Source organism: Telmatherina bonti (genome assembly GCF_933228915.1).
Source record: "Telmatherina bonti genome assembly, chromosome: 11".
In the NCBI taxonomy this organism is placed as follows: Eukaryota; Metazoa; Chordata; class Actinopteri; order Atheriniformes; family Telmatherinidae; genus Telmatherina; species Telmatherina bonti.
The window spans coordinates 3,225,567-3,240,649 of record NC_136629.1 but is presented as its reverse complement, the minus strand read 5'-3'; the positions used below and the strand labels follow the sequence as shown (position 1 = coordinate 3,240,649).

The 15,083-nt window shown below is 53.1% G+C and overlaps 2 protein-coding genes across 2 annotated transcripts in view; one reads left to right on the top strand and one right to left on the bottom strand.

The window, feature by feature from the left end:
• Nucleotides 1-1,036: 1,036 nt before the first annotated feature.
• Nucleotides 1,037-2,748, bottom strand: aprt (adenine phosphoribosyltransferase). The gene is made up of 5 exons (XM_079248853.1): nt 2,590-2,748; nt 2,336-2,439; nt 1,640-1,773; nt 1,481-1,559; nt 1,037-1,388 (listed from the first exon to the last, which is right to left on the bottom strand). The coding sequence occupies exons 1-5, from the start codon at nt 2,676-2,678 to the stop codon at nt 1,249-1,251; spliced, it is 546 nt and encodes a 181-aa protein (XP_079104979.1). The 5' UTR covers nt 2,679-2,748; the 3' UTR covers nt 1,037-1,248.
• Nucleotides 2,749-2,983: 235 nt separating this feature from the next.
• Nucleotides 2,984-15,083, top strand: part of tk2 (thymidine kinase 2) — a 43,311-nt gene continuing 31,211 nt past the window's right edge. The window contains exons 1-7 of the mRNA XM_079248552.1: nt 2,984-3,174; nt 7,488-7,525; nt 7,638-7,712; nt 10,931-10,984; nt 11,814-11,903; nt 11,990-12,063; nt 12,232-12,320. Coding sequence (XP_079104678.1) covers nt 3,045-3,174; nt 7,488-7,525; nt 7,638-7,712; nt 10,931-10,984; nt 11,814-11,903; nt 11,990-12,063; nt 12,232-12,320 — 550 coding nt within the window. The 5' untranslated portion in view covers nt 2,984-3,044. The remainder of the gene's footprint in view (nt 3,175-7,487; nt 7,526-7,637; nt 7,713-10,930; nt 10,985-11,813; nt 11,904-11,989; nt 12,064-12,231; nt 12,321-15,083) is intronic.

The following is a 15,083-nucleotide window of genomic DNA, read 5'->3' as shown; positions in this document are numbered from 1 at the left end:
CGTCTGCCGGGCGTCTGCGGGACGTCTGCTGGGCGTCTGCGGGGCGTCTGCGGGACGTCTGCCGGGCGTCTGCGGGACGTCTGCTGGGCGTCTGCTGGGCGTCTGCTGGGCGTCTGCGGGACGTCTGCGGGACGTCTGCCGGGCGTCTGCGGGATGTCTGCTGGGCGTCTGCCGGGCGTCTGCCGGGCGTCTGCGGGATGTCTGCGGGGCGTCTGCGGGGCGTCTGCGGGACGTCTGCGGGGCGTCTGCCGGACGTCTGCCGGGCGTCTGCCGGGCGTCTGCGGGACGTCTGCTGGGCGTCTGCTGGGCGTCTGCTGGGCGTCTGCGGGACGTCTGCTGGGCGTCTGCGGGACGTCTGCTGGGCGTCTGCGGGACGTCTGCGGGACGTCTGCGGGACGTCTGCTGGGCGTCTGCGGGGCGTCTGCGGGACGTCTGCTGGGCGTCTGCTGGGCGTCTGCGGGGCGTCTGCGGGGCGTCTGCTGGGCGTCTGCGGGACGTCTGCTGGGCGTCTGCGGGACGTCTGCGGGGCGTCTGCGGGACGTCTGCGGGGCGTCTGCGGGACGTCTGCTGGGCGTCTGCGGGGCGTCTGCGGGACGTCTGCGGGACGTCTGCGGGGCGTCTGCGGGACGTCTGCGGGGCGTCTGCGGGACGTCTGCGGGACGTCTGCGGGGCGTCCATACAAGATGTGCTGGATGTCGACAAGCATTGATAACACCCCCCCCTCTCCCTCTACACACCTCAAGCCCCCCCTCCTCCCTACACACAAACCCACCCCCCCACCTATCCATGCACACCCCGTCCCCCCACCTCTGTTCTCTGACAATCCATTGGCTCCCGCACACCTCCATCTTCCATTCCCAACATGCTGGGGGAGACCAGAAAGGCCCCCCCCCGCTGACGCTGTGTGTCAAGCGTGGTGTCAGATTAAAATTGAGGGGCGGTAACGTATTACCTGAGGGAATCACTGTATGTTGGGGACACAGAGCAGGACGGTATGAAATAAACAGAACTTTGGAAAAAACATTTTATTGTCACTTCATGCATCCCTGATCTGATCGAGCCTGGAAGTCCTGGAAAAGGCTCCTCATCCAGCCAGCCAGATTCATCAGGAGCGTCACGTCACTGGAAAACCGGAGACGTTAAATGGAAGACTCGCAGCAGAGGAACCGTCCAGGTCCGTCGCGCCGTCCTGCAGGATCGCTTCCTGGAGACCCCCTTCCTCTCCTGGAGACCCCGGACCAGGGGGTGTCAGTACTGGACCAGAGAGAAGAGTGGGTGTGGTTTCAGTCTGTCTCTGCCGTTCAGCTCCGTCAGCTCCATCACCACCACGCAGCCCAGAACCTCCACCTGCTGCCTCCGCATCAGCTCGCAGGCTGCCAACAGCGTCCCTGAAACACACACAAACCAGATCACATGACCCGGAACATGGCTCCGTTCACTTGCGTGTGATGTGATGATGCGGTGACTAAGCATTTCTCACCTCCAGTCGCCAGAAGATCATCGATCAGCAGAACCTTCTGACCTGGAGCGACGGCGTCCTCCTGGACTTCCACTTCGGCCTGGAGAGAAGCAGATAAAGTCGTCTTACCCGGGTCCGGACAGTCAACGCCACGCAGCAGGACCTGTAGGGCGTGCCTACCTTACCGTATTCCAGATCATAAGCCACGGACACGGTGGGTCCAGGCAGCTTCCCTTTTTTCCGGACCAGAACAAAACCGACGCTGAGTCTCTGGGCCAGCAGGGGTCCAAAAAGGAACCCACGAGCATCTAGACCTGCAGAACATAGAGATGCCTTACTGATGGGATCTGGCTACGACCTGCGTCACCATGCTGACGGATCTGGCTACGACCTGCGTCACCATGCTGACGGATCTGGCTACGACCTGCGTCACCATGCTGACGGATGTGGCTACGACCTGCGTCACCATGCTGATGGATCTGGCTATGACCTGCGTCACCATGCTGACGGATCTGGCTACGACCTGCGTCACCATGCTGACGGATGTGGCTACGACCTGCGTCACCATGCTGACGGATCTGGCTACGACCTGCGTCACCATGCTGACGGATCTGGCTACGACCTGCATCACCATGCTGACGGATCTGGCTACGACCTGCGTCACCATGCTGACGGATCTGGCTACGACCTGCATCACCATGCTGACGGATCTGGCTACGACCTGCGTCACCATGCTGACGGATCTGGCTACGACCTGCGTCACCATGCTGATGGATCTGGCTATGACCTGCGTCACCATGCTGACGGATCTGGCTATGACCTGCATCACCATGCTGACGGATCTGGCTACGACCTGCGTCACCATGCTCTACTCACCAACAATCAGATCAACCTTAGGATATTTGCTCCTCACGTGTTCTTCAAACAAGTCTGTCACTGTCGCCAGAGCAGCTGCATCCTTCAGGATGGGACAGATGTCTCTGCAGACACAAACACAGGGTGTTCTTCAGGTTCCCTCCTCGGGTTCATGTTTTCTCCTCTCCACATCAGAACCTTTCCCAAACACCTTCTGGTCACACCTGGCCTGATGTCCCCTAACGCAGCGTGCACCTGGTGGTCCAGGGTCTCACCTGAACATGATTCCTTTCTTTGGAAAGTCCGGGAAGACCCGGATGTGCGCTTGCACCAACTGCAACTTTGATTCGTGATCCGAGGACATTTTTCTGCCAGCCTGTGATCCGGACTCGAACCTTTGTCTAACCTGTCCAGGTTCCTGCTGCTGGCTCCGGGGACGGTTCCGGAGTGTACCGCCACCTGATGGACGGGAGCGGAACTGCCTTCATATTGCAGGATATTTATCGCTACTTTGTTTGAAAGAAAACAGTTTTTTAAACTGTTACATCTTTCTCGGATTCATCCAGTGCTGCTGTTTTGTTATTATAATTACTGACATTGTTTTAACAGTCATTTTGGTGCATTTTCATGTCCGGGGTCTGATCTAGAGGGCGCTGCTGTAAACGAGGTTCTGCGGAAATAAAACCACCGAAGAAGAAAGCGGAACCTGTACGAGCTGTGACGTGTTGACATGTTCTGGTCCACGTATGTCCGAACCGCCTGCCTGGTTCCGACTCTCCGTGCAGGATGGACCAGAGGTGGAGCTTTACCCCCGCGGAGCTCGGCCACAAGACGCAGCGTCGCGCGACTGATGACCACAGGTAGCGTGTCTTGCGTGACGTAACGACGTTTCCAGGGTTTAAACGGGCTCGTGCCCGGTGACGTTAGGATTCTTCCAGGTCCTCCGGGCGGAGAGTTTCAAACATTTTCAGCAAAGAGATAAGTTTTGGATTTTATGTCTCCAAACTGTTTGTTTGACCATTAGTCAGGAAACCGGCAGGTAAATAACCCCGCAGGTAGACGGAAACCGGCAGGTAAATAACCCCGCAGGTAGACGGAAACCGGCAGGTAAATAACCCCGCAGGTAGACGGAAACCGGCAGGTAAATAACCCCGCAGGTAGACGGAAACCGGCAGGTAAATAACCCCGCAGGTAGACGGAAACCGGCAGGTAAATAACCCGTCCTCAAATGTCACGGGTTTGGTGTTTCATCCTTTAACTAGATTAAAACGAATTTAGATCAGGATGTATTTTACAGTGTTGATCTGGTCAAGGCGTCAGCGGCAGGTAAACCGCGACGACGGCGGCAGGTAAAACGGCACGACGGCAGCAGATAAAACGCGAGGTCGGCAGCAGGTAAACCGCGGCGACGGTAGCAGGTAAACCGCGAGGTCGGCAGCAGGTAAACCGCGGCGACGGTAGCAGGTAAACCGCGAGGTCGGCAGCGGGTAAAACGCGAGGTCGGCAGCGGGTAAAACGCAAGGTCGGCAGCGGGTAAAACGCGAGGTCGGCAGCGGGTAAAACGCGAGGTCGGCAGCGGGTAAAACGCGAGGTCGGCAGCGGGTAAAACGCGAGGTCGGCAGCGGGTACAATGTGACGACGGCAGCAGGTAAAACATGAAGCATGTTTATTGCGTTACATCAGCACTGAACAGCAGCTGACCTGCAAAACGTCTCTAATCTAATATTGGTGGTCTGGGACGGCCAGTCAGGTTGTCGGCAAACACACCTGTATCCTGTACCTGTGTTCCAGTTTGGTGATTCTGCCCAACTGGAACCAGTTAAACCACTGTACTGGTACGGAGCTGTTGTTTAAAACCATGTTAGTATCTGCATGAAAACATCAATGTCATACATCTAATTATTAATCATGAATATTAGTTCCTCAAAACCCCAAATATCTACAGGACATCTTTACTGATCACCTCCACCTCCACCTGCCGACTCCACCTCCACCTGCCGACCCTACCTACACACTCCGCCTGCCGACCCTACCTACACACTCCGCCTGCCGACCCTACCTACACACTCCGCCTGCCGACCCTACCTCCACACTCCGCCTGCCGACCCTACCTCCACACTCCGCCTGCCGACCCTACCTCCACACTCCGCCTGCCGACCCTACCTCCAGACTCCGCCTGCCGACCCTACCTCCAGACTCCGCCTGCCGACCCTACCTCCACACTCCGCCTGCCGACCCTACCTCCACACTCCGCCTGCCGACCCTACCTCCACACTCCGCCTGCCGACCCCACCTACACACTCCGCCTGCCGACCCTACCTACACACTCCACCTGCCGACCCTACCTACACACTCCACCTGCCGACCCTACCTACACACTCCGCCTGCCGACTCCACACTCCACCTGCCGACCCTACCTCCACCTCCGCCTGCCGACCCTACCTACACACTCCACCTGCCGACCCTACCTCCACCTCCGCCTGCCGACCCTACCTACACACTCCGCCTGCCGACTCCACACTCCACCTGCCGACCCTACCTCCACCTCCGCCTGCCGACCCTACCTACACACTCCGCCTGCCGACCCTACCTACACACTCCGCCTGCCGACCCTACCTACACACTCCGCCTGCCGACCCTACCTACACACTCCGCCTGCCGACCCTACCTACACACTTCGCCTGCCGACTCCACACTCCACCTGCCGACCCTACCTCCGCCTGCCAACCCTACCTACACACTCCGCCTGCCAACCCTACCTACACACTCCGCCTGCCGACCCTACCTACACACTCCGCCTGCCAACCCTACCTACACACTCCGCCTGCCAACCCTACCTACACACTCCGCCTGCCGACCCTACCTACACACTCCGCCTGCCGACTCCACACTCCGCCTGCCGACCCTACCTACACACTCCGCCTGCCGACCCTACCTACACACTCCGCCTGCCGACCCTACCTACACACTCCGCCTGCCCACCCTACCTACACACTCCGCCTGCCGACCCTACCTCCACACTCCGCCTGCCGACCCTACCTCCACACTCCGCCTGCCGACCCTACCTCCACACTCCGCCTGCCGACCCTACCTCCACCTCCGCCTGCTGACCCTACCTCCACCTCCGCCTGCCGACCCTACCTCCACCTCCGCCTGCCGACCCTACCTCCACACTCCGCCTGCCGACCCTACCTCCACACTCCGCCTGCCGACCCTACCTCCACACTCCGCCTGCCGACCCTACCTCCACACTCCGCCTGCCGACCCTACCTCCACACTCCGCCTGCCGACCCTACCTCCACACTCCGCCTGCCGACCCTACCTCCACACTCCGCCTGCCGACCCTACCTCCACACTCCGCCTGCCGACCCTACCTCCACACTCCGCCTGCCGACCCTACCTCCACACTCCGTCTGCCGACCCTACCTACACACTCCGCCTGCCGACTCCACACTCCACCTGCCGACCCTACCTACACACTCCGCCTGCCGACTCCACACTCCACCTGCCGACCCTACCTCCACCTCCGCCTGCCGACCCTACCTACACACTCCGCCTGCCGACTCCACACTCCACCTGCCGACCCTACCTACACACTCCACCTGCCGACCCTACCTACACACTCCACCTGCCGACCCTACCTCCACCTCCGCCTGCCGACCCTACCTACACACTCCGCCTGCCGACTCCACACTCCACCTGCCGACCCTACCTACACACTCCACCTGCTGACCCTACCTACACACTCCACCTGCTGACCCTACCTCCACCTCCGCCTGCAAACCCTACCTACACACTCCACCTGCCGACCCTACCTCCACACTCCGCCTGCCGACCCTACCTCCACCTCCGCCTGCCGACCCTACCTACACACTCCGCCTGCCGACCCTACCTCCACACTCCACCTGCCGACCCTACCTACACACTCCACCTGCCAACCCTACCTACACACTCCACCTGCCGACCCTACCTACACACTCCACCTGCCGACCCTACCTCCACCTCCGCCTGCCGACCCTACCTACACACTCCGCCTGCCGACTCCACACTCCACCTGCCGACCCTACCTACACACTCCACCTGCTGACCCTACCTCCACCTCCGCCTGCAAACCCTACCTACACACTCCACCTGCCGACCCTACCTCCACCTCCGCCTGCCGACCCTACCTCCACACTCCGCCTGCCGACCCTACCTCCACACTCCGCCTGCCGACCCTACCTACACACTCCGCCTGCCGACCCTACCTCCACACTCCGCCTGCCGACCCTACCTCCACACTCCGCCTGCCGACCCTACCTACACACTCCACCTGCCGACCCTACCTCCACCTCCGCCTGCCGACCCTACCTACACACTCCGCCTGCCGACTCCACACTCCACCTGCCGACCCTACCTACACACTCCACCTGCTGACCCTACCTCCACCTCCGCCTGCAAACCCTACCTACACACTCCACCTGCCGACCCTACCTCCACCTCCGCCTGCCGACCCTACCTCCACACTCCGCCTGCCGACCCTACCTCCACACTCCGCCTGCCGACCCTACCTCCACACTCCGCCTGCCGACCCTACCTCCACACTCCGCCTGCCGACTCCTGTCGCATGACGCCACTTCCACGGACATCCAACATGGCTCTACCAGAATCTGGTTAGGTGGAGGAACTGTCCCTGTTGTCGTCCTCCACCTTCGCTCGCCTACGTGGAGCGCTACCGACGGCGGTGTGAAAACACACAGCACCTGGACAATGGATAGCACCATCACAGTTCTGAGGACGTCCATGTTGTTGGAAACAAAGGTCACACATGTGACGTCATGGTGTTTTCTGTCACAGTTTCAGCACCTAAACTCCGGTTATACATGTCCACATGCAGACGGAGTATTCTCACATCTTCCCTTTTGTTGGGGGTTTTTAAAAGAATCATTTTTAATGCAGATTTCTGCGTTTTCATATGGATGACAGGCCAAATCGGAGAAAAATATCTTAGTTTTGTGAGATACCTGCTACATCTGGGCAAGGCCTAAAACTGTCCGTTTGTTACCAACTGACTCCACCTGCTTAACACACCAACCAAGTCAAGCCGATAACTCCAACCACTGTGTCTGGTGTCTCCCCTGCATGCTTCACCTGCTGACTCAACCTTCCCTGATAACGTTGTCTGCCTTCCCAGGGAAGTTGGTGCGGAGTGGAGACGACAGGAAACCTGTGGTGAGTCTCCATCATGTTTTCAGTTGAGACCTGAACTTTAAGCAGAAACGGTCAGACCCAGATTTCATTCTCAAGATCAGCTCTGTTGTGTTCATGTCTCTTCTGTTTGCAGATCTGTGTTGAAGGGAATATCGCCAGCGGAAAAACAACATGTTTGGAATATTTCAGTAAAACCACCAAGATTGAGGTATCAGAGTATTTGCAGAACACTTAAATTTAAGACTGATAAAATTTAATATGCTCACAAATAAAAAGTGAGTTTTTAGAACCTAAAGTAGGTTAACTGTGCATAGAATGGGAGGATTTGGGATAAAGGAGAGATGAGACATGGGAGAGGATGGAATCCAACATGACATCCACAGATATTTTTCTTGTAAAGCTCTTCAAAATATTCATGAGGCATCTCTGCTAAAATAGTAGCCCCATGATGAAGTGACTCCATCTCTGCCAGCAGAAGCTTTACAACTATCCTTTTGGATTCATAGTGAGGGAGATGTGCAAACATCCGTAAATGTCGGAGGCAGCTTCAAATGGAATTATTTAGTCAGGGACAGTTCTAGTCTAATCCCCGAAGACCAATTTACAGGGGCAAAAAATTGTTTAGTCAGCCACCAATTTCACAAGCTCTCCAATCTAAAGAGATGAGAGAGGTCTTTAATGTTCATCGTAGCTACACTTAAACCACAAGAGACAGAACAGAGGGAAAAAATCCAGAAATCACATTGTAGGATTTTAAGGATAAGTATTTGGTCACCAACAAACCAACTAGATTTCTGGCTCTCAGACCTGTAACTTAAGAGGCTCCTTTATCCTCTACTCTTTACCTGTATTAATGGCACCTGTTTGAACTGGTTATAAGCAGTAAAGACACCTGTCCAAAACCTCAATCAGTCAAGACTCCAAACTGCATTATAGCTAAGACCAAAGAGCTGCCAAAAGACACCATAAACAAAAGTAGACCTGCACCAGGCTGGGGAGACTGTGTGCACGTTCACATCAGCAGGGAAGCCCAGACTTCCCTCTCCCCAGCCACATTTGCCAACTCTGCGGGGGGGATCCCAAGGCGTTCCCAGGCCAGCCGAGAGATATAATCCCTCCAGCGTGTCCTGGGTCTTCCCCGGGGTCTCCTCCCAGAGGGACGTGCCTGGAACACCTCACCAGGGAGGTCCAGGAGGCATCCTGACCAGATGCCCGAGCCACCTCAACTGGTTCCTCTCGATGCGGAGGAGCAGCGGCTCTACTCTGATCTCCTCCCGGATAACCGAGCTCCTCACCCTATCTCTAAGGGAGAGCCCGGCCACCCTGCGGAGGAAACTCATTTCAGCCGCCTGTATACGAGATCTCCTTCTTTCGGGCACGACCCACAGCTCATGACCATAGGTGAGGGTAGGAACGTAGATCGACTGGTAAATGGAGAGCTTCGCCTTCTGGCTCAGCTCCTTCTTCACCACGACAGACCGGCGCAGAGTCCGCATTACTGCAGACGCTGCACCGATCCGTCTGTCGATCTCGCGCTCCATCCTTCCCTCACTCGTGAACAAGACCCCGAGATATTTAAACTCCTCCACTTGAGGCAGGACGCACTAGAGGACACCCAACACGGAGAGGGCAATCCACCCTATTCCGGCTGAGGACCATGGTCTCAGATTTGGAGGTGCTGATTCTCATCCCAGCCGCTTCACACTCAGCTGCGAATCGCTCAAGTGAGAGCTGGAGATCACGACCAGATGAAGTCAACACGACCACGTCATCTGCAAAAAGCAGGGACCCAATCCTGAGGCCACCAAGTCGGATCCCCTCAACACCTCGGCTGCGCCTAGAAATTCTGTCCATATAAGTTATGAACAGAATCGGTGATAAAGGGCAGCCTTGGCGGAGTCCAACCCTCACCGGAAACTAATCCGACTTACTACCGGCAATGTGGACCAAGCTCTGGCACCTGTCGTACAGGGACCGGACAGCTCGTACAAGGGGGTCCGGTACCCCATACTCCCGGAGTACCCCCCACAGGAGCCCCCGGGGGACACGGTCGAACGCCTTCTCCAGGTCCACAAACCACATGTAGACTGGTTGGGCAAACTCCCATGCCCCCTCCAGGACCCCAAAGAGAGTATAGAGCTGGTCCACTGTTCCACGACCAGGATGAAAACCACACTGCTCCTCCTCAATCCGAGATTCGACTATCCGGCGGACCCTCCTCTCCAGGACCCCTGAATAGACCTTCCCAGGGAGGCTAAAGATTGTGATTCCCCTGTAATTGGAACACACCCTCCGGTCCCCCTTCTTGGGACCACCACCCCAGTCTGCCAATCCAGCGGCACTGTCCCCGATGTCCACGCGATGCTGCAGCGGCGTGTCAGCCAGGACAGCCCCACAGCATCCAGAGCCTTAAGGAACTCCGGGCGGATCTCATCCACCCCCGGGGCCTTGCCGCCAAGGAGCTTTTTGACCACTTCAGCGACTTCAGCCCCAGAGATAGGAGAGTCCACCCCTGAGTCCTCCAGCTCTGCTTCCTCATCGGAAGACGTGTTGGTGGGATTGAGGAGGTCTTCGAAGTATTCCCTCCACCGACCCACAACGTCCCGAGTTGAAGTCAGCAGCTCCCCATCTCCACTGTACAAGGTGTTGATGGAGCACTGCTTCCCCCTCCTGAGCCGCCGGATGGTGGACCAGAATCTCCTCGAAGCCGTCCAGAAGTCTTTCTCCATGGCCTCGCCGAACTCCTCCCATGCCCGAGTTTTTGCCTTGGCGACAGCTGAAGCCGCATGCCGCTTAGCCTGTCGGTACCCATCAGCTACCTCCAGAGTCCCACAGGCCAAGAAGGCCCGATAGGACTCCTTCTTCAGCTTGATGGCATTCCTCACTGCTGGTGTCCACCAACGAGTCCTGGGATTACCGCCACGACAGGCACCAACGACCTTACAACCACAGCTCCGTCTGGCCGCCTCAACAATAGAGGCACGGAACACAGCCCATTCGGACTCAATGTCCCCCGCCTCACTCGGGACATGGTTGAAGCTCTGCTGAAGGTGGGAGTTGAAGATCGCTCTGACGGGGGACTCAGCCAGACGTTCCCAGCAGACCCTCACAACACGTTTGGGCCTGCCAGATCTGACTGGCTTTACAAGTAATTTTATCTCAAAATTTGGCATATTTAGGGGTGTCTCCTTTTGATAGACTTGGATCTGATATCCCGCTTCAAGTATGAATGTAGAACAACAGCAGTTAGCTTGGATAGCTCTTTAGCTTGGTTGGCTCTTTGTCCGTCGATCCTAAAGATCGATGGACAGTTCATCTTTTTCCTGTGTTGGTAAAGTGGTCCATTTCCAATTTAAAATCTGGTTAATGTTGATGGACCTGTGTGACTGCAGTAAATACTCATTCCTGTTTCCTTGTTTTCACCAGGTCCTTCCTGAACCAGTGTCTCAATGGAGGAACGTCAGGGGAAACAACCCTTTGGTAAGTCTTACAGCTGACTTCAGATCAGAAATAAAAACCTCTGCCGCCTGGTTTATCTGAAGCATTCCACAAGTTGAATTCCACCTCTGCAGGTTGAACTCCACTTCTGCAGACCTGCAGGTTGAATTTTGGTCTTAGGCTGATCAGAACCAGAATCTTTAAAAAAATGTTATCATTTGACTGTGACACATTTCTCCTGTCTTGAGCCACTTTCACCCCAAATGCATGTATTTTTTGGTTGTTTACCCATATTGCCTTTTTTTTTTTTTTTTTTAATCTGCCTCCTTTATTTGGTCCACTTTAAATGGATCAAGTTAAAAACAATGCAACCTTTCCAGCAAACCAAGCCCCGATTCCCAGCAAACCAAGCCCCGATTCCCAACAAGCCAAGCCCCGATTCCCAACAAGCCAAGCCCCAATTCCCAACAAGCCAAGCCCCAATTCCCAATAACCAAGCCACATTCTCAGTAAACCAAGCCACAATTCCCAACAAACCAAGCCACAATTCCCAACAAACCAAGCCACAATTCCCAGGAAACCAAGCCACATTTCCCAGGAAACCAAGCCACATTTCCCAGGAAACCAAGCCACTTTTCCCAGCAAACCAAGCCACAATTCCCACAAACCAAATTGACAATTGCCACAAACCAAGCCACTATTCCCAAATAAACCAAGCCACTTTCCTAGCAAACCAATCCACATTCCCAGTAAACCCGGCTACAATTCCCAGCAAAGCAAGCCACATTCCCAGCAAAGCAAGCGAGTGTTAGAATAAAAAAGGCTGGTGTGAATGTGTCCTGACACTGAGCCTGTCCTCTTGTCCCTACAGGGTCTGATGTACCAGGACCCAGAGAGGTGGGGGATCACGCTGCAGACCTACGTTCAGCTCACCATGCTGGATGGTCACATGGCACCTGTTGTAAGTCCAGTTCCGATACACTGATTCCCTCAAAGGGAAGCTGGGGGTGTGGGGCCCGTTAACTAGCAGATCTTCTCTGGTTTCAGTCTGCTCCGGTCAAGATGATGGAGAGGTCAATCTACAGTGCCAAGTACATGTTTGTGGAGAACCTGTTCAGAAGGTACTGGTACCAGTAGACTAGATGAGTCTAGTACTGGGTCATGATTCATTTAGAAGCTGAGATGTCAGCAAGGAGGAGGAGGATGTAGATCTGATCAAATCAAATCATATATGATCTGCCGATCCAGCTTGGTCCAGAAGATACTGAAGACTGAACATTTCTCCTCAGTGGGAAGATGCCAGAGGTGGACTACGCAGTTCTGACCGAGTGGTTCAACTGGATCATAACCAACATTTCCATCCCAGTTGACTTGATCGGTAAGAATTCCCAGAACAGTTAATGGAGACCATGATGATCAGACAGATCTGTCATACCACAGAGGGATGAGGTGAAGATGATTAGACAGATGTGTAATACTGCAGAGGGATGGGGTGAAGATGATGATGTTAGAGAACACTTAAATCATTGGGGGTGGGGGGATTTCAACACATAGCTGACCCCGGAATGGATAGACATAGCACCAAAGGAAGTCATTGAGCTTGGCAATCATCAGAAAATGTTAAACAACACATGAAGGATTTTGGTCCTCACGATGCTTGGTGTTCTCGTCACCCCACACTAAGAGAATCCACCTTCTTCTTTTCAACTCACCATTCCTGTTCTAGATTAGATTGTTTCCTAATTATCTGCTCACTGATGAGTGACATCTCTTACATAAAAATCCATCCTATAACCATCAGTGATCACGCACCAGTATCATTCACTTTGAGAAGTAAGAACAATTAACTTGCCACTAGAAGTTGGAGATTTAATATGGCATTACTTAAAAACCTGAGTTTATGATTATTTTAAAAGGGAATGGGATATATGTAGAAAAACAACAACTTTCCAGAAACTTCAGCGTATGTTGTGTGGCAGAAGAAAGAAGCAATGCAAGGGAAAATAATTTCCTTCTCACAAGAAAAACAAGTAAGCTTTAAAAATCAGAGTTAGAACTCAGAAATAAATCACGAGAGGATGTTTATTTTATCTCCCAGAAAGAACACACTGAACGATATAAGGAGAGCAAAACTTGAGCTTAATGAAATAATTGATGAAAAAACTAGGGTTACACAATAACTCTCCGGCCAATGACAGAAAATCCTTATGTCATTCATACAAGTCCGATATCATAATTTGTTACGCCAATAACAGATATTTTTGTCAGCTCTGCAGTGCTCCACTCGCACTAGAGGACCTGAATTGTTTACAACGAAGGCTGCGTTCAAGTAACAGCATAAAAATAATGGAGCTGTAAGAATGTTGGAAACCAACTTGGTCAAACTCATTCATAGTTTTGGCAGTTTTTAATTGTTTAACGGGAAAACTAACTGTGTTACTTGGTTTTCTCAGTTCTTTATCAATAAAATAGAAAGTACCAGGTCCTTTATAATCCCTCCAGCTCATTACCCATCTATTCCAAGCTGTGCCACGGCCGTTTTAAATGCCTTTATACCTATCAGTCTATTCTCTTTGGAGGAGCTGATAGGTCACGAGACCCTCAGGTTCCCCAGCTGACCCAGTCCCACCTAGGCTTCTTAAAGCTGTTTTTCCCTCCATGGCATCATATATTCTGGGTATTATAAATGGTAGCCTAACTACTGGGAATGTACCACCTAGTTTCAGACACGCTGTAATACAACCTCTCATGAAAAAACTTGGACTTGATCCCACAATCCTCTCAAACTTTAGGCCTATTATAAAACTTCCTGTTCTCTCCAAGGTCTTGGAAAAAATAATTTCTGGTCAGTTCAATTAGTTTTTAGAGGAATATGATGTTCTTGAGGTGTTCCAGTCTGATTTTAAAAGTAAGCACAGCATTGAAACAGTACTGCCATGAGTTTTTAATGATGTGCTCCTGGCTACATATTCTGGACACCATGTTGGTTTGGTGCTGTTGAACTTAACTGCTGCATTTGATACTGTGGACCACCAGATACTCCTGTCTCGTCTGGAGAACTTGGTGAGAATTCAGTGATGTGAATCCCTGAAATGATTGGATTCCTAAAAAAACACTTGGTGCTAAGCTTTTGTTTGGAAAACAGTGGCCTTTCTATGTGGAGTTTGCATGTTCTTCCTGTGTATGCGTGGGTTCTCTCGGGGTTCTCTGGCTTCCTCCCACCATATAAATACATGCATGTTAGTTTAACTGGTTACTCTGACTACTGGACAAGCGAGCATGCCTTGAAGCTCACATGATGAGAGGAGGTATGTCAGTGTGTTGGCTGAAATTGCACTGATGATTTTAATTTTGGCTCCAATTATTGCTTTGTCTCATTTTTATAATCATGTGGAAACCAACCTGTAGGAGCCATAATAGTATATTTTAAATATTCATGAGATGGCACAGAGGACGCTCAGCATCTAGGTGGTTTGTGTGTTAGTGTGGGCGTGTGTGTCACAAAGTTTGAAAGGTACCAACTCACTGGTGTTTGGATGAATGAATGAGGAAATGGGGTGAGCATGGTGGTGGTCAAATTTTCAAGAAGGACTTCCGGGCGGAACTTTGAACATGACGGCAGCATAGAAGTACAGCTCCCTGACATTGCGCAGCAATAACGCCTAACATAATCCAAATTTGAGATTTGATGGACAATATGTGAATATTATTTTGGGCTGGGATTATGAAAAGAGGAAGACCAAAGAAGTTGACACATAAAGCAAGGGTGAACACAAAAGACGACATTGAAAAGGGTAAGCTAACATCGGAGCTGGTCAATTTAACAGCAGAAGCTACATCTGAACTAAGGGCGAGCGTCAGGAAATGTCGAGGCAAGTGACCAAAACATGACCAATCTAGAATTAGTACTGCAGGAGATAAGACTTTTGCCAGGAAAATGCAGCCAACCTTAAGCCATAAGAGGAGAAATCACTAAAACAAATGGCAGAACAGATGAGGCAGAAAGGCGCATAGTTGACACATAAGATCGTGTTCAGAGCGTGGATGTTACGTCCCCAGGCCAAAGTTTGTGTATTTCAGGAAGACTCCTACAACCAGCTGTGCCATCACACTTCTGCGATTGGCTGCCTCTGCAGGACAC